Here is a 17258-nt window from a genome sequence, read left to right on the forward strand (position 1 = left end):
AAACACAGAAGTCAGGAAAGGGTTACGCTCCGGACACGACGGCAGCGCTGCTTCTGCTCTGACAGGCAATCAAAACACAACATGTGAGAAACGGAGGGTCTGAAACTACATCTAAAAACAAAACACAGCATTTTAGGAAATGTGTTCACGTGCTGTCATGCAGACAGTTACACAGAAATCACTCGCACACAGCAGTTTGTGTTCTGAAGCTCACAAATGAGTCATTTTCCAGACTTTGGGCGGTTTTACGGTTGCAGAAATCTGAACTGAATGTGTGCCGACCACAGAGCAGCTGGTAATGACGAGGTTAGTGGCGTGCCGTGCAAATCCTGCAGAAAACATGTTTGAAAGTGCTGCTACAGAAGCAGAGAAAACATGAGAATATGTGCTGTGACCATCACCCAGAATGCACTGGGCTGGCTGCCGCTACAGACGGACAATAAGATGTATGAAGTCAATTAAGCCCAAAAGCACTAATTCCAGCTGCAGGTCTGAACAAACACCATTTAAGGTCTAACTAACCTGTTCACAGGAAAAAGCTTAAATTAGCACGTAGCACAAACATGCTAATGTGGTGGAAACATCAGCCTGAGACTCCACAGCGGTCAGGTTTAAGCTGCTCGCTCTGCTCATGTGTGTGGCCCACATCTCTGGACGCTGCAGACAGAGACTGCACCAGCCGTCCCTGCCCGGTACCAGGCTGCTCAGCACCTCTGTCCACACAGCGACTCCTCTTCCTCCTCTTTATGCAGCCTCCTCTCCTACATTAAGCTGTGAAGTCCACGACTAGCATGTAGAGAATGAGGAAGCAGCATCAGAAGTCCACGGTGGTGCATTTTACGTCTTCCAGCGTTCTTTTTCTGGTACGTGAACAGGGAGCTGTGAGAGTCTTTGGTTATAATTACTGTTTTTCTATAATCAGCTTCTGCACTGCTGGAATTGAATTTTTTTTTTTTTTTTAAAGCTGATCCTCTCAGCATGCAGCCACAATAACAAGTGAAGCACTCCAAGTGTGAATCTTCTGCAGAGTTTTTCTAAAAGCTGCTCTCTCTGTCTCCAGAGAGCAGCCATGGCCGGAGGAAAATCTCAGCTCCTATCAAGCTTCAACTGCACCAAGTATTTCAGCCGCACACTCTCTCATAGCTCACAGACTGAACCTCACAGCCGTTCACACAGCAGGTAAATATGTTTTATTCTGAAAAAAATAATCTCCTGTTAGCACATCTGTGCTGGTATTAAAGTAAATGAGGGGTTTCTGCTGCAAACAGTGCTGATGATGAGTCAACAACAACGTGCACGTTCTGAGAGAAACGGCAATTTCATGACAGGAACATCAGAGTGTCAGTCTGGTGGTGTATGCAGATGTTTCTCGTGTCTGCCGGCTCGGTGCTCCCACCTGATCACTGCAGCAGCCGGAGCTGCTCCTCGCTGCTGGGTTTTAAGCCAGAAGCTGATCTTTTATTGAAGTCGGAGGTTCTAAAGTGTTGAGCTGCTGCTGAGATCTGTTACGAAGGATAAAAACCTCCCGATACCGTCAGCAAACAGCAGACGACTCTGTTGACTTTTGCAGCTGCGTGGGTGGAAAGCGCTGCCAGTGTTACACAGTCATTATGAGTCAATGTGCTGATATTAACCAGTGTTTAAAAGCAACGTGAAAATAGCAACATACAGAGGACCTGGAGCTGCTCCCTGCATGTGCTTTTATATATAAAAACCGAGGACTTTGTGAGGCAGCTGCATCCTCCTGAGATCACAAACACACAAATACATCCAACGAGCATCCAAAAAACCCGCTGAGGTTCAGACCAGTCCGAGTCCTGAGAGGAAGCGCCGTCACCCTGAACCTGCTGGTTCATAAAGAACTTTCTGTTTGTGCTTTCATGCTCATATTTTCCTCACAGAGATGACCAAAAACCCGACATGCTAACTGCTACTTGCTGATTTTCAAAGACGCTCTGCAGCCTGTTATGTTTTCTCTTTGATCTGATTGGTTGCTAGCATCTGATAGACAGATGGGTTTTCCAATCAGCTGCCAGGTATTGTGCTGAAAGAGCTTGTGCTTTACAAACTGTCTGGTCTGCTAATGTCACTTTTATTCTCTGATTTTAGTCTTTTGAAGTTGAAAATGTCATATTTTTATGTATTGATTTAAATAATAAGTAACAATATGTTCTGACAGCAGAATGACCTCTTTCTAACTGACGACCAGCCGGCAGCTCTTTCTGCCTCTTCTTTGTCCGTGCTTTTGTTTATACATTGATTATATCTGTCTGAAGTGGCCTCCGCCAGCAGGAAGCTCCTGACTCCCACTGCGGCTCTGACATGTAAAGCTGCACACTGCTGCAGGACTCCACAGCAGCTGTCGGTCCGTGCTCGGTTATATTAGGATGAGAGGGAGTCAGAGCTCCAAAATAACCGGCGACCTCCCGACTGGCTGTCTTTGTCTGCCTGGATTCCAGTTGTCTGCTGTTACCTCACACAGATGCAGTCCGGCCTGTGCAGGCAGTGAGTTTGTCAGCCTGTGGGGGTGAAAACCCTGCAGGAGCCAGACCCTGAACACAACTTTACAGCCACCACTGGATTAGTCCTGTTTCAAAGCGGCTGGAGGTCAGGGAGGTGTTTTAAAAGCACACTGAGGATCTGATCGGATCAATCCTCTGTCACTCAAAATCTATTGGGAACTAAGATAAACAAAACAGGTTGAGTCGTGAAAGAGGATCTGCTGAGAATCTCTGGAGGTTAGCTAGTATCTGTTAGCATGTCTGAAGAGGATCTTTGGATCTCTGAGAGTGGAAAAACACCTAAAACATGGCCGTCACCGAAAGGTGCCGACCAGTCTGAACCACCAGCGATGAACCACAAACACACACCAAGCAAAAGCCCGTCATCTGAAACCAGAAACATGTGGTCTGGTTCTGGTCTCTGACGATGAAGACGCTCGTTTTAACGTTTTCCTTCATCCGTAATCCTTCATGTACGTGACCGTCCTCTGCAAAAAGGGCTAAATCTGCTGCATCTCAACGGGGCTGATGAAGCGCCGCCAGACGTCTGTCTCATCACGCTCGCCGAGGTCGGCAGAACCAAAAGAAGAAGAAAAAAAACGGGCTAATGAGACCTTTATAAATCCTGAGGCAGCAACTTTTAAGTTTGAAGTGTCATTGGTTTTCTGTCGGGATACAAACAAGTTCTCGTGAGGGTAATTTTAAGAAGTAATTGAACTCATGTTTCTTTAACAGCAGGGGGCTCAAAGTGCACGAATCAAAGCATGGAGGATCGACCAGCATGTTTCAGCATAAATAAAGATCATGAGCTAAGTTCCAATGATCCTAATCAGCTCAAATCTATTTCAAAGCCTCCTCTCTAAAGGAGCCTAATGCAGATCAGCTGTTGATCAATCGCTTGTAAAATTGCTCATAAACAGAGCCGAATGTGAGGCTGACGTCTCCATGTACAACTCACCCGCACCAACAAAGCTGCACCCAGTTTAAATATAGCAGCACTGTGTGAGCTTCAAGTGTCGGGCTTCACCCGTCTGTCCACAACGCGTCACCACACCAAAAAAGAAGTCAGGTCGATTTATTTTCATTCAAGTCCTTGAAGCAGGAACGAGTGCAGAGGGACCAACTTTGTGGTCTCAAGTTTGTGAGGTCACAATGACCTTTGACCTACAAGTCAGCAGGATTCTTACTGCTAGTACTGTGAACTCTGACCATCAAAAAGTCCTCAATCCACCTCCACCTTTGACCTCTGACCACCAAATGCTCAGTTCAACAGTGACAATGACCTTTGACCTACAGCCACCATGTGTTATTCACTTCATGCTCATGTTGTGGATCTTTGTGCCAAAAGTTGAAGAAATTCCATCAAAGTGTTGTGAACATATCGTTCTTAGAACAACAGGACGAACAACACAACATGGCGGCCGATCGCTGTTTATCACAAAAACCAGCCCACACATCCACGTGGGGTTAAACACCAGGCCAAGGTCTGAGATTCAGAAAGTAACTGTCAAAATCTGGATGAATAATAGAACCAAAAACTTCACAACAAGTCGGCCATGACACACACACACGCACACCGTCACCACAACTGCTCCTTCCACACCATCAGTGTTGAGGCTTTTCCTCCTCCTCCTCCTCGCTCTGTCCACACTCGGCTCCTTGTTACTTATTTATAGCAGCTGGTTCCCCAGAGGGGCACGGTAATAGAAACCAACTGTGGTGCCGGGGAATGATAGGGGGAAGTGGGCCGGACTCCCTCCGCCTGTACACAAAGCTGATGGAAAAGAGCAAGCGGCCGGGGAAATCACTTTTCCTGCACTTTCATTTCCAGCTCCAGACAAATAAATTCATTTACGCACTTCAGTCTGAATTTTTAAAAGTGGAGAAAAAAGCTTTTTTTTTTCTTCTGAGAGAAGCAAGCAAACTCTAAAGTGGTCCACTTTCTGAAGTCCGCACTAATCAAAGCTCGGCCCTCCTCCCCGCCCACCTCCGACACAGTTAATGAGCAGTCCAGCCAAACTTACCATGATTTCTTTTCTTTTCTTGCCTGCTCGTGTCTTTCCTCCCTCTCTCTCTCTTTCCTTCCCTCCCCTCTGGGCTCCCGGTGAGTTCTGCTAAAAGTCGAGGTGTGCCAGGCAGATAAAAATGGAACTGAGTGGCTGCTAAGAAGCTGCATGAGGCCTTCACTGACCACCCCCCTCTCTCTCTCTCTCTCTCTCTCTCCTCCCGCTGCCTTCCTTGTCAGCTTTTCCAATAACAAACTGCTCCCCGCCTCTCTTGGCCGAGCCCCTGAGCAGTGAGCAGCTTCCTGGACGCGTGGTGGACTCCTCTGACCTCTTTCCTTTCTCTTTCCTAGCTGCTCCGCTGAGGAGAGTCTTGCTGCTCCAACCCCTTCAACCCTGAGCTGCCTGCCAGATTTAGAAGCACAGAAACATGTGGGCTTCAAGTTTAAAGAGGCGGGCCTTGTCTTGTGAGTGTTGTGTTGTCATGACGACACCTCCCTCCACCAGAGCCCAGCCTCTGCTGTGTTTTTTATCTGAGGACTGGAAAAACTTCTTTGTTCTTTCTGCTGGCAGAGATTTTATTAGTTCTATTTTATTTTCTATCTTTGTTCTCAGTGCATCTGAGGTAGATTCAAACTCATATATCTGGAAAACAGCTGTAATACAACAGCAGAGATTTTTGCAGTCTAGCCAGGAAGTTCATCCAATCAGATTCCTTCATTGTCTTTTGGATTATCACGTTAAAAAAATAAAGTTATTGATCCTCTCAGGTGGAGTTCAGCAGGATCACCTTCACTGATCAACTCCACTTTATGATGTTTGAAGCCTGAATATGATCACCAGGAGCTAAAAGCTAATGCTAAGCTATAAACCAGCTACAGCCCGGTCACATGACTACACCATCAGCAACACCAGGTTCACCGCTCTGGCCTCTTCTACAGTACAAACACCTGGATGACCTTTAATGGCATCGTCCGTAGTCCCATGTAGCCACTTGTTAGCATGTAGCCTTTGTTCAGACAGTAAACAGTCATCAGTGGGATTTAGAAAGCAGTAACATTCCAAACACTCGCTGAGGGGACAGGAAGTGCTAACATGCTAACATTCCAAACACTCGCTGAGGGGACAGGAACTGCTAACATGCTAATATGCTACAGTGTTCCCCTAGGTTTACAGAGGTGGGGGGTCAATGGAATCCAACTAGCATGTCCTGAGCTAAAGACAGTCATATAACACTAAACAGTAAACAAAGTAACACACTTATTTGAACATTAAACACAAATTTTACTTAAAATAAATCAAATAGCATCTTCCAGGGACTGAAAAATGCGGTTCATGCGTGCCCAAAAACTGCAGTTCCTCCCATGTCCACCTGAGGCTGTCTTCAACAGTGATTCAATCACATAAACAGGACTTAACTATGGACGAAGCTTCTGCGACGTCAGCCGCAGGTTTCTGAGGAGCTGCTTTGAGTCTCTGTGGGAGCCTCAGGATGTCGGCAGTGTAAACATGTTGTGAAGATGGACATTTTAACATGGAGGTCTGTGGGGATTGACTCGCTTGGAGCCCCTGCAGGCTGCAGGGTGAACTGCATCTATCAACACTAACATGGGCTCCAGGTCTCAGCCCTGCAGGTGGCTGCATCTCCACCTCTTTGCTTGTGGGTGACGTCACACCACACAGCGCCGCCACTGAGAGCGGCGAATAACGCAGCGTTCAGAGACGCCTCAAAGTTAAGCTGAACGGAGGCGCGACCACGTGTGAGTGCACGTGCCTGCGAGCTGAGTTGCAGATTCCTCTCCTCCGCTTCGTGGCCTGACAGCGAGGGAGGAAAAGCCTCACAAAGCTTCACTTTCTTCGCTCCCCCCTTCCTCCCCTTCCTCCCCCGGCCTCCTCTTCCACAGCCACACTGATCCCATTCTCTCTGCCTGCTTGTTTGTGCTCAGACTGACTCCGTAGGTTGGGGGAATACTTCATGCTTTGATGTTACATCCAGCCGCTTCGCAGCACTGCGCCTTTGATAAGAAAAGACGAGGTGCTTTATTATTAAAGGAGGTTAAAATCCTTTTCTGTGCCAGTGGAACAGGTTAAGCTGTGAATACATCCACACCCTAAATTCATGTCTGGTAATTTCTACATTTCTCATGTTTTGTTTCCTGCCTTTGCATCTCACCATCAGCCCCTCTCTCGCTCTCTCTCTCTCTCTCTCAGCAGCGCCGTCCAGAAGACAAAGAATAACAGCAATCATTGTCTCACAGGCGAGGCCGAGTCCTGAATCTAAAGTGGGCAGCTGGGATGAAGGCTGCAGAGACCCGGGGAGCCTCCGTGCTGTGGAGCTCCACTTGATGATGTACTAATCAATAAATAAAAAAAAGGAAATCCCTAATATGCGTCTGGTAAAGAGAGGAGTGCAGTAATAATGAGGAGGTGGAGGGAGGCGAGGCCAAAGACTCACACAGACTGTTAAACATGAGGAGTGACAGGTGCAGCCGAGCGGAGCGTTCAAACGTTAGCTCGTCTCAGGTAGACTTCACAAAGGTGCGCAGCTCTTTGAGAAGATTTCACCTGACTTCAAAGTGTTGCAGAGTGCAGAAAACTTGAGGAAGACTTGAACTCCAGCAGCAGTCAAATGTTTGTTTTGAGTTTCTGCTCCTCAGAGAGGATCTGGTCTGAATGTGTTCAGTGAGATCAGCTGACGAGCAGGTCAGCACGATTCATGCTGCCACCTCAACTCCAGACATCCAGTTCAGCTGCAAACCCCATTTAAAAGATCATTACCACAGCGCCCCCTATGGAACAGGAGGTTCAGACCTTTTTACCTTCATGATCAAACCACACAAAAACATACAGTCGTCCACAGCACAGGATCTTTTTCCTCACTATTTACTTTGTTTCCATGGCAACACATCCAACCACTCAGTAGTGAGGATACACTAGAAACAAGTAGTCCATCACAGGGTCTGCCCCTCTCTCTCCCTGATGGATGCAAGTTGGTCCCAACCATGCAGCAACCTCCAGGGCAGAGACATGAAGCCCACAGCACAGGGAAGTCTTAAACACTGCAGTTCCCTCCGCAGCCTCTAGAGGCGGACTACAACAAACTGTGACGCTGTCAACAGGGTGACGGGTGGAGTCTCCCCTCTCCAGGTGGAGGAGGAGGGTTCAGTGCCTCCTACAGATATTGGACGTGAATGTTTTTTCCATCTGTAGCTCCTGGACCTCCTGGACCTCCTGGACCTCCTGGACCTCCTGGACCTCGCTGTGTGGCCACTTCTTAAATGTTGTTCAATCTGAGGCCACTTAGCTTCAAACATCACGCTTCTTCGAGCAGTTTTCGGTCTAAAAAGATGACGTCTGACATCCCTCTCTGGTTCTGTGCATGGTTCCCACAGACACACACTGACTGCTGCTGCTTTCACACCTGAAGGCACAAAAATCCTCTCAGCTGGAGTGCCTGGACCAGACCCAGCCCTGCTCCTCTTCTCTGCACCAAAACAGCCAATTACAGGCCCCGGCTGGCCCAGACCGGCGACGGGCTTTCAGAGGCGCCCTGAGCACAGACGGCCTCGGTTGAATATGGATGATGTCACAGATGTCATCATGAATAAATAGGACTGTTTATTCCGAACAGAGTCAGACTGTTTACGCTGGTCCAGCTGTGAGTCCAGTTCTGGTTTGAACATCAGGATCACACACACACACACACACACACAGCTGTGATATAACAATGATTCATTAAGTGACACGGAGGCTGGAGAGCTCCGATCAGATGCAAACGATGTGGATATTGATCATAACCTGCTCTGCTTTAGTTTTACGGCTCAGTCTTACTTGAGCACGAGGTTGTTTATTCAGCTGAAAATCCATATTTCCATACAGGATAGAAATCATTCGCTCGTATTCCTCGCTCCATGTAGTTCACGATTCCAAACAAATTATTTTTATAAACAAAGACTCAGTAAAACACTTCTCCATCCTACAAAGAAGAGGAGGAGGACAGGACTCCTCTCAGCACCTGTTGCACTTGACGGCATTACAAAGACAACAAGTAAGGGCCAACATTCATGGAGCTAAGAAAAAATCCTGGTGTTGGCTTAAATGGAGGTTCCCCTGTCACCATCAGTCCTAACCTGAACCGACCAATCAGCAGCTATCAGCAGAATGCTAAGTTTCAATGCAATTCTGATTCTCTGTATGTCCAGCATGTATAGCAGGTTTGACAATAAAGCTGACTTTGACATGCTATGGGCTAAATTAGCATAGCTTTAAGCAGCTATGGTATCTTTATCTATTTTTTAATGCTCTAAAAATCAAGTCCTGCGGCACATCTGAAAACATACACACCCTTTAAGAGTTGTTTTAACATTGTATGCGGCTTTTGATGAAACTCCCGTTGACCAGCAGGTGGCAGCAGTCTGTTCAAATCTGGCAACAGAACCGCGATGCAGACAGAGACGCTCAGAGACAAAGATCCAGCTGTGAAGGCAGCAGTGAAACGACTTAACGGGAGACTGTCCTGTATTTAAGTTAAGTGCACTTTGATTCCCCCAAACTGCTTTTAAACCGCTGCACTTTCAGGAACTGTGCATATTTTAACAGCGGAGATGACTCCGCTGGCTTCCTGTCAGCGCGGGACGCTCGCGACATTAACCTGATTATCCAGCAGTCAGGCTGCTGTACCTCATGGAGAAGAAACAGATTTGTCAAGGACAAAATCATGAAATGAAATGGAAGAATCCACAAAACTCTGCATACACAAACATTTAAATGGTGGATGGCCACATCCAGCCTGTTTGCTGCTCACATGTGACTCCATCATGGCTTCCTGCTGGTTGTTGAGGAGCACAGGACTTTTAGTTTTTACAGAATGTGTGGATCTGAGCTTGTGGGTGGGACTAACTCCACCACCTGTCACGTATCGAGTTCCTGTCACTTTCCCTTTGTCCTTTTATAACATCTCTGTGGTGAACTCCGTGTTTCAGACTCACACTCTGAGTCTTTGTCACCATAAGGTCACCCTGGAGAGATCCGCCGCCTGAGTGCTGTCAGGCAGGCCTCACTGAGACGCTGCTGTCCTTGTTAGCATCACTGTCACCTGTAGCTCATATCTTAATTATCTGGAAGCGAGTGCAGTGCTGCACCGCACACCCACTCTCACATTTAATCAGCATCCTCTCCCACATTCTACTTCTTGGCCACCCTGCCACCAAATTACCTCCTGCCTCCTCTGTAGCTTCATCTTTGTTGAACAGGAACAGCTTCTATTACAAGCTAAGCAGATGGCTGGAGCCCAGCGGTGGCTCCGCGATCATTAACCCGCTGGGCTTGTCTCGATGTGCACCTCGTCTTTTTTAATTTGAATCTCTCTTTTTGACTCCCGAATGTCAAAACTTCCCCAGACTCTCAAACTTTCAGGCTCCAGAGCGCACGAGGAGCCATGTTTACAGGTGCATTCTATTTCAGACACCTGTACATTTAGCTTGATTAAAAAGGGACTCAGCTATGGAGCCACAAGAAGACACAAGGTCCAAAATCTGAGGTCTGAATATAGAGTGAAAGGAGGGGTGGGTCAGTTCATCTGGTGGCTGCTGAAGATTCAGCCTCCTCCTCCTCCTCCTCTTCGCTTCTCTGGCCAACCAGCCCTCATTGTTTGAACAGACACAGAGCAGAAACATATTGCTCCTATTATGCGCCGCCGCTTGGTTTTCCACAGAAAGCAGCAATTGTGTTTCTGCTGGAGCGCGGCGATGTAGATGATGGCTTTGGCAGGCGGCAGACAGGCCCGCTCTGATGAGCTAACACTCAGCTGGAGCAGAGTAGGACGGGAAGTGGCATGAAAAACGGCTCTGTGTTTAGCGTCGCTTGGCATCGCCGCCGCAGGTTCATTGAGTCAGAAAGGAAGAGGCCGTCTTTGTGGGGTGTGACTGTCACCAGTGGATGACAGATCGCTGTGGAAGGACCAGATAATGGTTATGAAATAAAAGTCCCCCCGAAAGGTGCAAACAGACCGCACCCAGTGACATAAACTGACAGTTTTAGGTAAAATATTCAGCAGCATGTAATGTCGTCCCGGAGCAGAACAGTCCTGGATGTACTGTGTGTGATCTGGAAGCCATTTTGGCACACAGCATCACCACTTGGCACTTCAGAAAACAAGCGGACAACCCGCCTCCACCAAGTCAACAAACTGGTTCCACAGAGGTCCAAACAGAAGCCAGGGCCTGTCGATCTTTTGCTAATATTTTTTCCACTAATGTTTTTTCCTTTTTCCATTGAAGTTCAGATGGGCGGAACTTTATGCTGTGATTGCATCTCCCGGCCGGCCTTAGAGCAGCTGGGGATTCCCCCCAGGAGGAGCTGGAGGAAGGGGAGTGGGAGCATTCTCCGCTAAATGTTCCATTTTCCACCCAGTGACAGTCAGCGAGTTAGTGTGGCTAATGTGAGACAGGTTACATGTGCTGGGTTTATCTGATGCGTCTATTCCTGGAAACAGCTGCCTGCAGCTGGAGAGCACAGTAATGTTTTATGAGAACACCGAGATTAAACGCAGAATAAATGGGCTGTAAAGTCAAAAATAATGAGCTGGAAGAGGCTGTAAAGACACGCAGGGCTGCAGAGGCGTTAATAACTGTGTGATTCCAATTACATATTACATATGACTCATTATTAATATAAAGATAATAAAGTGGGGATTTAAAGGAAGAAAATGAGTGCATGTCCTGCTTTCTTCTGACAGAAGACGAGCTGGTTAAGCAGTAGAAAATGGGGACTACTGCTCTACAGTGCAACATGTTGAGTCAGTGCTTCCTCTCCTGAGCATGACACAGTTCCTCCTGTCATGCCCCTCTGAGCCAATCTAAACACACACACTGCCTCCGCTGCTCGTCCTGACTGGATAAACTCAAAGGTTAGCGTTAGCAGGAGCCTTTCGGAGACCTGCAGCACAGTGCATATCAAGCGTGTTCCAGCAGAGCTCCTTGAAAGCTTCCCCGCCTAAAAGCTGCTGTCAGAAGGATCAGGGAGAAGGTGACGGAGGAACCCACAGGTGTCTCCACCTCTCATATTATCATTAGCAGCGAGCTAAGAGAGCGAACACATCATCCAGAGAAAAGCATCGACAGCGAGAACACACAGCATGACAAATCTGCCACCAGCTCCTCGCCCTCGGCGACATTTTCCACCTCTTTCCTCATAACAACAGCACAGAGTCAGACGAGTGCCAGCCGTCGCCGCTTGTTACAATGGCACGAGGAGCATTTGTTGTTCTGATTTCTGTCGTATTCTTTTTTTTCCTCTACACAAACAGCACAGTCACAGGTACAGAGAGAGAGGAGTCAGACGTGGAGCAGAAGACAGAAATCAGCTGCAGATCAGACAGACATGTGACCAACACATAATCAATCATGGCTTCCTGGTTGTGGTCTTTTTTGTGGCTCAGTTTGGTAAAATTATGAATTACGTCTAAATGGTGCAGATCATTGGATGCAAGTGGACAAAAATCTTTATCTGCAGTCTTACTTTCTGTGCACCTGTGCACACACACAGTGAGAAAATAGATACCGACACACAAAAGTTGCTAACACACACACGCACAGTACTTTGAATTCCATTTGCCCGTAAAGCTCCCAGAAGTCCTCTCCTTAATTCTTCCTTTCAAAAGCAAAGCCAGGGGAGTAATCCACAATCTGAGGATCTTCTCTTTTCTGCTTCAAAATGCAAATGGAAATCCTTGTTCTACAAACGGCTTATTGAACCAGCTCAGACACAGGAAGCTGTTGCTTCTGCAGAAAAGAAAGCCGAGCGAGAAGTCCATCTATCTCAGTCAAAGCCCCAGACGACGCTGCGACGCGACCTTATTTCTCACCTTATAGGAAAGCAATAATGACGCACAGAGAGGAATCAACACGAGAACGGGCTGCTCCACCTCCGATCAGGCAGAAGCTGGCTGCCTCGTTATTTAAAACCAGACATCTTCTTCAAGTTTCCACACTCATTTACAACAAACAGTCCAGTGGGTGATGTAAAACTCTGCCCCCCTCAAGTCACACTCGAACAGTTTCAGCATCCTCGCTCTGGTCTTCACAGCTTCAGGTTGGATTTTCAGGCCTTCTACAATCAGCAGAGTGTCGAGGACTCAACATAAGTCCCTGTCCACTGCCAGGAAGACCTGTGCAGAGCTGCTGGTAGAGTTCAGAGTTCAGTCCTCTGATTAGCTGTGTTTAGCAGCAACCAGCCCAGTGCATTCTGGGTGATGGAGTCTGGACTAACAACACCAGGTTCTAACATGTTCAGCTCTACAGACAGCGTTAAGATGTCACTTTTAGTTTCAAAGGAAAGACTTTGGTGCTTTGATGTCTCAGCAGTTTGAAGCACAGAGTTCTTATTTCTGAAGAGGTCGGCTGTGAAATGTTCACAAAACATCCAGACTGAGAAAAAGTCTTATTGTTGTTGTGCAGCAAATATTCAGCCACACACACCGACACCAACAGCTCATTACACACAGACACAGACATCCTTATTGTGTGTGTGTGTGTGTGTGTGTGTGTGTGTAACTCTCTTACATGCTGGGTGGCTGCCAGCATCGACTCATAGCTCGGTGTGCGTCTGCCAACACGTGGAAGTGTCTGACATTCAGAAGCAACAATGCTGATCAAACAGCAGATACAACACACACACACAGACACACACACACAGACAGTGTGGGGCTTATCGGTTGCTGGCAGCACAGGTCCGTACTCTAAGTTCATTTCAATACATGGTGCCTTCATGGGTCTTTAGTTCACTCCTGTTCCATTCAGTTAAATGCATTGCAAAGTGTGTTTTGGTGATTGTGTCTGATGTGCCACGGTGTGTGTGTGTGTGTGAACAGAGGAGGCGTTTCTGTCCCTTTAAATCCCATCTGATATGTTAATGACGTGGAAAAGTGGTCCGATATGTAAGGGCAGCAATCCCTGAAATCATTTTCACATTTGCATATAAATGAAGGTCCTTTCTGTCTCCACGTGTGGAGACGGTGATTCAACAGAACAGCACTTAATAAAGACTTCAGATCATTTGCGGCATTCTGACTTTGTTGAGCTGTTACTGCTGCTGCCTGAGAGGAGGCCGTCTGCTGCCGTGACAGGACTCTGCCCCATCAGGACAGAAGCAGTGTGAGCTAAACACTGCTAATGATTGATACTGTCCTTGAACGCATCGTGCATTTAACTGAACCAAGTCTGAGCTAACATTTCAAAATTTCTCAAAACTCTGTAGATATAAAGCGACTGCATTAAAACAGCTGACGTTTGTCTTTCTAACTGCACAAGGAAACGTGAAAAAACACCAGATATGGTCGACAGTTAATCTCCCAGATAGAACACATGGTTATACTTATGCTAAATTGATCATATTGTCTGACATCATCTGATCATGGAGCCGATACAGCTACAGCAGTAGTAGTAAAAATTCTGTATTCAGTCGGGTTAAGGGTTGTTGGAGTTAACTCATTATAAACAGGCTAACAGGGTTCCTTCAAATCTCTCTATTTTCAGCTTCCATTACGATTGGCCCCTCCCCCATAAACACACAGAGATGCAGCTTGAGAAACCTGATGTCCCCCTGAGGATCAATAAGGTGTCTATCTATCAGAACACACACATTACATGTCTTACAGGTGAGGACGAGCCGACTGCTCGTAGCCATGATTGTGTTTCCACAGAGGATGAATCAATGAACCCACACTGACGGATCATGTGACAGGAAGTGAAACAAAACATTTGGTTTGTGCTTTGATAGATTTCCTCCATAATCGTGTGAACAAACTGTCCACGCATGTTTGGCCGTTGAGATATTAATAACTAGTGTTCAGCTCCTACTTGGATTATTCTCAGACATAATATAATAGAGCGGTGAGCAGAAAGTGTGTGTGTTTCTGACGTGTGTGTTTGGAGTTATCGCCTTCCAATCATGCTGATAAAAGGAACTGGCCGTGCGTCACATGTCTCCCAGCAACACAGCCTGCAGCCATTATACAGGCTCTGTTAAGAATCTGCACTAATTAAGAAATGTACACGATGACAGCCCCACACTGCTCAAGTACAGCTGCCAATCACACGATAATATTATTAGTGGGGAAGCAGCAGAGGCGTGGACGGTCGGCTTTGTAAGAAAAGCTTGATGACATTTAAGATGAAAACAGCACAAATATCCATCAAATGCTGCAGAGAGAACAAACTTCAAAACATCCAGGATCGTCATTTCCCTCACATCATCTGAGTGTTTATTAGAGGAGGCAGAAGTTTATGTGCTGACATATCTGTGCAGCTCATCAGTGACACTCGGAGACAGGTTCGTGCAGAGATTGATGGACCGGGACCATAAAAGAGTCCAACTGGAAGTCTGGACAAGGACTTCACTGCAGGAGTGATGTGATGAGTAAAACTCAGCTTTAAGCTGCAAATGTGAACTGTTCTCTGGCGGCCATTTTATTTCTGAAACTTTTCTGCTATTGAAATTGAATGTAAATATATTTTCTCCACTTTCTGCTATTCTCTGGTCGGCTCTGTTCACATATTGAATTGACATCTCTGCACTCTGGCAGGTTCTGTTTCTTTGTCTAAGAGAGTAACACCACAGGGGGGCGCAAAACTGCACCCTACTGTTAGTTGTGTATTAAACATTGACAGTAAAAACTATGGACAGAGCTTCCGTGACGTCATCCGTTTGATTCTGAAGAGCCACTTGGGATACGGCAACCGTCTGTCACTCAAAGCTTTAAGTTTTCAAAGTACGAGGCTACAGACCAACAGATGTCCTGTGAGTTCTGGTGTGTTGTACAGGGTGAAGCCGCTTGTTTTAACACAGCAAACTTTTACAGAATGAGCTACATACAACAAGACTGGTTCGTTCTACTATAACTATTAGGCCAGATCATTGCAATAAAATCAAAGGCTTGTTTTATTTCTGGAGAGGGGTTGAGACTTCACAGCAGCACGATTCATGAAATGAACAGTGTGTGTCAGCAGCTCCAGTCTGATTTATGGGATGCCTCAGGGCTCGAAACTGGCTCCTCTGCTCTTTGTTTTATTTAACACCAGCAGGAACAAACTAAACTCCTCTCTATAAAAACACCAGGAGTTTCCAAAGTTTACATACTTTGGATGAGAAATTCTAACAAAACAAACAATTTGTACTAATTCCAGTTTGAATCATAACAAATTTTCTGTCATTTTAACATCTGTGTGTCCACAGAAAAACCACCTCCACCTCCTCCCCGAGCCTCTCTGCTCCAACAGGAGGGAGTCTGATCCTGCAGGTGATCACTCGGCTACAGTTAAAGTCCTTACATACTCGAGAGGTTTCACTCTGCAAAGACTTCAGCTCAGGTATTTCATATTTAAACCGCAATTTAAATCAGAGATTAAACTGAGGGGGGAAGAGGACCGAGGTTAGAGAGGGAGGAGGGGACCTGATAAGTGGGAGGATGAGGAGTGATGAGGAAAATGATCGATGATGAAGCTCACCGTGGAGAAATGAAACGGGTCACAGCCACCCACTGGAGTGTGTCCCTGTAAATATGTATTTCCTCGAACTTGGTGGCTGATTCTCACAGAGAGAGGCTGAAGCTCTGCAGCTGCTCTGTCGCTGTGTTTGGGTTGGTGATCCGCGGCGAGAGAGGGAGCTTTAATAGATCACAGAGAGGAGTGGAGGACAGATATACGAGCTTAAGACGAGGCAGGTAATAAGTATTTGAACTGCGCTTCTCTGAAACCAGCAGAAACGAGCCTGTATTTACAGACATCTGCTGCTGAAGGTGTGTGTGGCTCTTGATGAAATGGGATGTAAAGACACGTCTGATTTTCTTTTGTTCTCTCAGCTGTAAGTTTTAATCCCTTCAGATGTCTCTGAGTTTCATAAGCCTGATGCTCCAAACTAGCATCAGAGAGCAGCTTCCAGGTAGCTGCCGCTGAGTTAACTTACAGACTGAACTCAAACAATGATCAAAAAATCGTTATGTTTGGAACGGAGTGGATCTCATCTTTTTCAACTTTGATGAAAGCAGGTCGGTCCAAACTCTTAGAGGTATGTAAGAGCTGCAAGAGACCAGATAAAACATCTCAGCATCCAGAGTTGGAGCTGCTGAAGTTTAGGAGGAGACGGCAGATGAAGAGAGGAGGAAGAGGAGCGGATGAACGAACAATAAATGTTCTGCATATTTTTTTGGCCCTTTTGAGGTTATTCTTGAGAATATTATGGACGCTATTCATCAATTATTTCTGAGTAAACTATAGACGGTCATGCTAACATGGATTTAAAAGACAAAATTAATAATAATAGAGATGATATTGCTTATTTCAGCTTCAAATGTTTTACAAACATATTTGTTTGAAGGACATCTCACCATGTGTGCATGATGTGAAGTCTGCTGTGGAACAGACAGGCGTAGGCCGACAGGATCGTTCTTGTGTCAACAAAAGGCTACAAGAGGCGTGTGCAGAAAGCTCCACACAGCCTTAACAGAAATCCGAGCAGGTGCCTTGAAGAAAGATCGTTCTTTCAACCAGCAGCCGGGCTCATGTGAGTATAGAATATCTCCTCACATCCAGAGGAGGATGTTGGAGCTCTGCACCTCCTGAGCTGCTCATACATGCATCATATATCGACGGACAAATCCTTAGACGGGCAGACACACTTTAGAAGAACTCCACTTGAGCTTGTAGAGACAAATGATGCAGCATAGTGAGGTCATCATCGGTGCTGTATAGAGATCCAA

The 17258-nt window shown here is 46.4% G+C and overlaps 1 protein-coding gene across 1 annotated transcript in view; it reads right to left on the reverse strand.

The window, feature by feature from the left end:
* sgcd (sarcoglycan, delta (dystrophin-associated glycoprotein)) overlaps nt 1–4902 on the reverse strand; it is a 90289-nt gene extending 85387 nt beyond the window's left edge. The window contains exon 1 of the mRNA XM_028420993.1: nt 4526–4902. Within this exon, the coding sequence (XP_028276794.1) occupies nt 4526–4528 (3 nt within the window). The 5' untranslated portion in view covers nt 4529–4902. The remainder of the gene's footprint in view (nt 1–4525) is intronic.
* Nucleotides 4903–17258: the final 12356 nt, after the last annotated feature.

This window comes from Parambassis ranga, chromosome 14, assembly GCF_900634625.1.
Source record: "Parambassis ranga chromosome 14, fParRan2.1, whole genome shotgun sequence".
NCBI lineage: Eukaryota > Metazoa > Chordata > Actinopteri > Ambassidae > Parambassis > Parambassis ranga.